This window comes from Triticum dicoccoides, chromosome 4A (assembly GCF_002162155.2).
Source record: "Triticum dicoccoides isolate Atlit2015 ecotype Zavitan chromosome 4A, WEW_v2.0, whole genome shotgun sequence".
Taxonomy (NCBI): domain Eukaryota; kingdom Viridiplantae; phylum Streptophyta; class Magnoliopsida; order Poales; family Poaceae; genus Triticum; species Triticum dicoccoides.
Genome location: NC_041386.1, coordinates 73,778,248 through 73,784,247, shown reverse-complemented (window position 1 = coordinate 73,784,247; position 6,000 = coordinate 73,778,248). Strand labels below are relative to the sequence as shown.

At 52.5% G+C, this 6,000-nt stretch overlaps 1 protein-coding gene across 1 annotated transcript; it reads left to right on the top strand.

Annotated features, from left to right (window-relative positions):
* Window positions 1-1,224: 1,224 nt before the first annotated feature.
* On the top strand, window positions 1,225-4,812 carry LOC119285062 (type IV inositol polyphosphate 5-phosphatase 9). Its single transcript, XM_037564265.1, has 7 exons — window positions 1,225-1,340; window positions 1,433-1,626; window positions 1,798-1,905; window positions 2,008-2,341; window positions 2,425-2,627; window positions 3,777-3,885; window positions 4,030-4,812. Exons 1-7 carry the CDS (start codon window positions 1,314-1,316, stop codon window positions 4,450-4,452), a joined length of 1,398 nt encoding a protein of 465 aa, XP_037420162.1. The 5' UTR covers window positions 1,225-1,313; the 3' UTR covers window positions 4,453-4,812.
* The last annotated feature ends 1,188 nt before the right edge of the window (window positions 4,813-6,000 follow it).

The following is a 6,000-nucleotide window of genomic DNA, read 5'->3' as shown; positions in this document are numbered from 1 at the left end:
TAGACAACTGGCATACTAGAGTTCTCAAAGGCATAATATGCGCCTGCGCGCGCGCGCACACACACACACAAATATGTTACGGGTATGAAAGAAAATGCAGCATACCACGAATTACGAAAAGCCTACCCCGCAATTATTTTACCAAAAACATGTAAAACATATCATTTTTCTATGGGTCTGGCTAGGTCTTAGTCGACTGACATTTAACAAGTCTCACTCAAGAGGCATACCATGTAAGAAAGAAAAAGAAAATCTGAAAATATTTTTTGTCCGGATCTCAATGTATGCTCACTAATATAGCATCGACTGAGACATAATCAAGTTTCAATTGACTGAGACTTAACAAGACTATTTTTCTATTATTGTGGTTGAGCTCGCAGATCACAACCCCAAGGTCTTGCTTCTTGGACTATTGGCAGCGGCTCTACTTGTCATAGCAACGAAGCGCAGAAGCGCTTCCAATTTTTATGCATATACACTTTTTTAATATAAAAGGGACATATTATATCAAGGAGATGTTAATTAAACATGTGTAACAATGAGATCTCAAAAGCTATTAAAAACATCGACAACCTATATGTAACTATATATAACCTGCTGACAAAAACTACACTTGTAAAAATAACATCGGTCCCACAAAGCTTATAACTGGACAATAAATTACCAGAACACTACCAGACTGGAACCTTTTTCCTAACCCCAAACAAAAGCACACCGAAAACGATCAAGAACAACTCTCCGAACGAAGCTGACAGTCACTAGTCAGCAGGCGTTGGATGGACTCACTGTCGTGGCAACAGCACACCAGTGCCTCAGCTGGACATAGGAGTTTTGCTAGCATGCACCACGGCCAGCCAGCGTACGCCAGTCCACCACAACTGTGGCTGATGGCTGAATGAGCAGCTTCTCACCGGCCCGTTGGTCCCCCGGAAAAATCTAGTTTATCTTCACCTCACCGTGATCCCACACCTCTTTGACCGCCTAGAGATCGAGGCTCAAAAGGCGGCTTTTATCCCCACTGTCACGGCCACCGATCCTCCCCCTTCTTCCCGTCTCGCGTCACCGCATCGGGCACCATGCAGTGCGAGGCGTACACTGATCGACATCCGGTCACATCCACCCCGCGCAGTGGCAGGACTTGTCTATTGGCTCCCCGTCGCCTAGCGTCCCGATCGCGGCCTATTTAAGCCCGCTTTGCCTACCCCGTCCAACGTTTCCCTCCCCTCCGTCCCACTTTACCTAGCACAGCCCAGGAGGAGCTAGCGGTAGCCGAGCTAGCTAAGCTACGGTGCGCGCACGCGCTCGACCTCGCCATGCTGGAGAATCAGAGCCAGGCGGAGGTAGGCGTCGCGTACCCTCTCGATCTGCTTTAGCCGGCCCTAGCTAGCTTTGTATGTAGCTAACTTTGAACTGTGCATATGGTGGCGGCCAGGTTCTGTGGCCGAGGCTGGTGGCCAACAAGCTCTTCAGGAAGCCCTCCGGGAGCCACGCCTTCGTCGCCGACTTCCCCGCGGCCGCCGGCGCCGCGGAGGAGGAGTTCGACGCGTGCGGCAGCCCCGACGCCGACGCGCAGCGCTGCGTGAAGCGCCCGCGGCCGCAGCAGCGGAACAAGACGCTCAAGTACAGGTATGTGCGTGCATGCATGTCTGCTGGCTCAATCAGCCGCCACCAACCACCATGCTTAGGCTCTAGCTAGTAGATCATCATCATCACCCCAACTTGCGGCGTGGCGTGGAGTGCATGCTGGTTTTTCTTATTGTTGGCCGGCCACTGAGGGTTCATGGATCGATCGACCAGGCTGTTCGCCAGCACGTGGAACGTCGGCGGCGTGGCGCCACCGGACGACCTCGACCTGTCCGACTGGCTCGACACCAGGAACGGCACCTACGACATCTACGTCCTCGGGTACGTAGTAATTACCAAGCGAGCAGTGACCTCGACGCTCATGCGGCATAGGCTTGTGGATGCATGGTTAGTAACAAAATGGCATGTACGATCGGTGTGCAGATTTCAGGAGGTGGTGCCGCTGAGAGCGCGGAACGTGCTGGGCGCGGACAAGAACCGCATCGGCATGCGGTGGAACGAGCTCGTGCGGGCCGCGCTGAACCGGTCGTCGCCGTCGCCGTCGCCGGGCGCCACCGGGGGAGGGGAGAAGCAGAAGGTGCACCCGGTGAGGGACGGCGCCGGCGGCCTGCAGTCGCGTGACTTCCGGTGCGTGGTGAGCAAGCAGATGGTGGGCATCCTGCTCACCGTCTGGGTCCGCGGCGACCTCCGCCGCTTCGTCCGCCGCCCCAGCGTCTCCTGCGTCGGCTGCGGCGTCATGGGCTGCCTCGGCAACAAGGTGCGTGCGTGCATGCCCGCGCGCTTGGGGAGTATACGAGGATACATCGGACGGCAACTAACAAAAGATTCAATTGTGTGCAGGGTGCCGTGTCCGTGAGGTTTTGGCTGCGTGACACGAGCTTCTGCTTCGTGTGCTGCCACCTCGCGTCCGGCGGCAGGGAGGGCGACGAGGCGCACCGCAACGCCGACGCGGCGGAGATCCTCCGGCGGACGAGCTTCCCGCGGCGCCACTGCTCCTCCTCCTCCCCGTCGCTCGCCTCGCCCCACAAGATTCTAGATCACGAGTAAGTACATCGATCGTCCTGCACTAATTACCTTCGTGCGCTCCGTGCATGCCGCAAGTCGATCAAATCCGTTTGGTTTGCTGCCCAAAAATGCTAGACGTACAGGCTTTTACAGGTTTCTATAGGCTCCGCCCAAACTTTCTAAACACTCCCCCCCCCCCCCTTCTTAACCCTGATTTCAACGGGGGTGGGCCCGTGCCTCTACTAATGACCAATTAAAAACTACTACGACACCCTGTAAACCCCTCATCCCTGTAACATCTTGTACGTGTAGCAAAGCTTGTTTGCTGCCCATGCTTAAGGATGGGCTGCCTATGGGTGCACACCCATTCCTCTCCCATAAGTAGTTTTGCCAAACAGTTGGCCAAAAAATTGGCAAGCCAACCCTTCCAACATTTATTTTTAGGGTACCCTTCCAACATTTGGTAAGGCTAGCTAGAGAGGGCATCAGCCTGCAAAAAAAATCAGCAGTAGTTCACTAGTATGTACTCTCTTCGTTCCGAATTACTTGTCGTAGGTACGGATGTATCTAGATGTATTTTAGTTCTAGTTATATCTATTTCTGTGACGAGTAATTTGGAATATAAAATGCATCACATCGTACTGCCGGGTTTGTCGCCGTTGACCGGCCGAGTATTAAGCGAGGGAAATATCAACGGCCGCCGTCCTTGCCGGTTACAGCCACGATTTCATCGAGCTCGCCACCGCGGTCGTTATCTTATCTTGTGGTTGCACCGCCCACGGCACCGGTAAATCAAGGGTAGGTATTTGCCGTTCAACAGAGGGTTATACAACTATACATGCCAGCCAGTTTACCACTGTACACACGTATTGATCATGTCACGGCATGCACGTAGGCACGCACGACTAATAATATTAACTACTCCAGCAAGTAGCCAGAGTGAATGCGTCGTATCTTATTTTCTATGCCAGACCGGTGAATGTGATCTAGGGAAGTAGTATGAAATATCCTCTTAATAGCGACGGTAACTGCAAGTTTCCACAATCAGAATGCTTAATTTCACCGGCCGGCGCCCGTGACAAAGACGGCTCGGAACCAAGTGGCGATCATGCATGCATGTTGATGCGGTAGACCTTGACCGGCCCGGTGTGCCAGTATAGTTTCTTACTGTTTGTACTCTTGCGCAGCCGGGTGATTCTGCTCGGCGACCTCAACTATCGGATCTCCCTGCCCGAGGCCAAGACCCGGTTGCTGGTGGAGCGGCACGACTGGAAGACCCTCCTCGAAAACGACCAGGTACAAATTCAACCAGCACACAACGATCTAACTTTTTTTTTTTGAGGATAAACGATCTAACTTATTATTATACAAAACACAAGGAAATTCAAAATTTCAAACTTTTAATAAAAACTTACGTGTGATTTGATTGTTCTTTTGTAGCTGCGGGGCGAGGTGTCGTCGGAAGGAGGGACGTTCAAAGGGTGGAGCGAGGGGGCGATCACGTTCTCGCCGACGTACAAGTACCACCGGAACTCGGACGCCTACTACGGCTGCGCGCAGCTGGGGAGGAAGGGCGACAAGTTGAAGCGGCGCGCGCCGGCGTGGTGCGACCGCGTGCTGTGGCGCGGCGCCGGCCTGAGGCAGACCCGGTACGACCGGTGCGAGTCGCGGCTGTCGGACCACCGCCCCGTGCGCGCCGCCTTCTCCGTCGAGGTGGACGCGCCGTGGAACCTCAACTCCCTCCGGAGCTTCTTCCTGTCCGAGCGGTTCGACGACCGGGCCAAGGGCCCCGCCGACGGCCTGTTCCTGCTCCGGGAGGACGACCACACGACCACCAGCGCGAGATACGCCGAGGATGTTTGAGCCTTTGAGACATGCAATTGCAATGGCTGTGCACAAACGAAAGAGAGAGTACATAAAATCATTTTCGTCGATAGTACGTTCAGTAGTAAAGATCCATCCTCCATCTGTTCTGTTTCTTCTGATCAGTGTCCATACATGTCTACAGCACAAGCTAGGATACGGATGCAATTTTCCCCCACACCCTGTCCCTGACTTCCTGTAAATTACAGCAGAGTAGTACCATAGATTGCACTCTTGCTGATGCAGTGAGAGTTGTCCCGACCCGAAACTTGTTTGGCCGGACTAGCGACGAGTTGTCGCTGTAAATCCTACGAGGAAATACGGGACTTTGTCGCCATGAACAAGTGCAGATAGGCTGAATGAATGGCACCTTTCTACATACAGTATACCTACGAGTAGCATACATGTGTTTTTCCACCCCGTTCCTGACTTTACGCACCTGCATTTTGTACTCTTCTTGATCCAATGAGCTGTCCCAAACTTGTCCAGCAACGAGTTGTCGCTGTAACAAGTAGTGCGCGGACGGGATCCGATTCGACCGGTGGCCATAAACAAGTGCAGATAGGCCATGAACGGCGCTTTTCTATTGGGCATGTGGGAGTAGATTAAACTCCAAAAGGCTTGTCACCAAGCATTGTCAACCTCTAATCACAATATCTCACGCTTGCTTTCTACTATCTCTCTGCGTGTGTGTTGTGTAGTGTTACATACAACAGTATCCTCCATTAGAAAAAGTGCTACGGCGGCACTGTCATGGGCCATGGCACTCGGTCACTGCACACTAGCGTAGCGGCGGTCGCATTCCAGCAGCCCAAATTCAAGGGCTCTGTTGAGATCGTCTGCCCCCCCTTGTTGTTTCTTGTTCTCTGCCGCTTGTTCCTTCTCCTTGTCAGCATTGCGCGGAGCGGATGAAGTGCATCCAAGGATCAGGTTGCTGTCGCCAAATTGCCCAATTTGCCATGCAAGTTGCGACGATCTTGCATAGCTGCGAGGCAACGGCCGATCATCTTGCGCGTGCCCGTCGTCGGCGTCGGGCCACATGTGTTTTTCTGTATTCTGCATGATTGTATGGTGTGGAGTGACTAATGTATTTGTGGCTCCGGTTTAATTTTGGTGGCCGGTCGGGTCAGGTGAAATAAATCCATTGAGATATGCAAATGATTCAAGGCTCACAATGTGACAACGTTTGAAAATTGGTCTTGGTGCGAAGAAGCCCGAACTCGGGGGCTGATCGGAATGCATGTGTGAACACTTGACCATGCTCGTGAATAGTACGTGTTGTCGTCTACTCCTAAAGAAATTTCGTCACTGCAATGCAATCTGATTAATGTACTGGGATTAGTCCTAAACAAGGGCATCCCTCAAGATTCTTTCCGGCGCCCCCCAAAATTAAACCAAGCATGGATTCCTTATAGAATAGAAAGAGCTAGTTTACGATAGCATTGGACTGGACCATAGGTGACGTCTCACTTGATAACCCACATGAAACCCTTGTCCTTTATGATAACCAATCATCTTATATCACCATCTAACACCTGCTAAACCGTA

What these genes read in the sequence shown, in the direction of transcription:
- LOC119285062 (XM_037564265.1), top strand. Translation starts at nt 1,314, where the DNA reads ATGCTGGAGAATCAGAGCCAGGCGGAG. An exon ending in AGAATCAGAGCCAGGCGGAG is followed by an intron (nt 1,341 to 1,432) that starts GTAGGCGTCGCG and finishes GGTGGCGGCCAG; the next exon opens with GTTCTGTGGCCGAGGCTGGT. An exon ending in TGGGCTGCCTCGGCAACAAG is followed by an intron (nt 2,342 to 2,424) that starts GTGCGTGCGTGC and finishes AATTGTGTGCAG; the next exon opens with GGTGCCGTGTCCGTGAGGTT.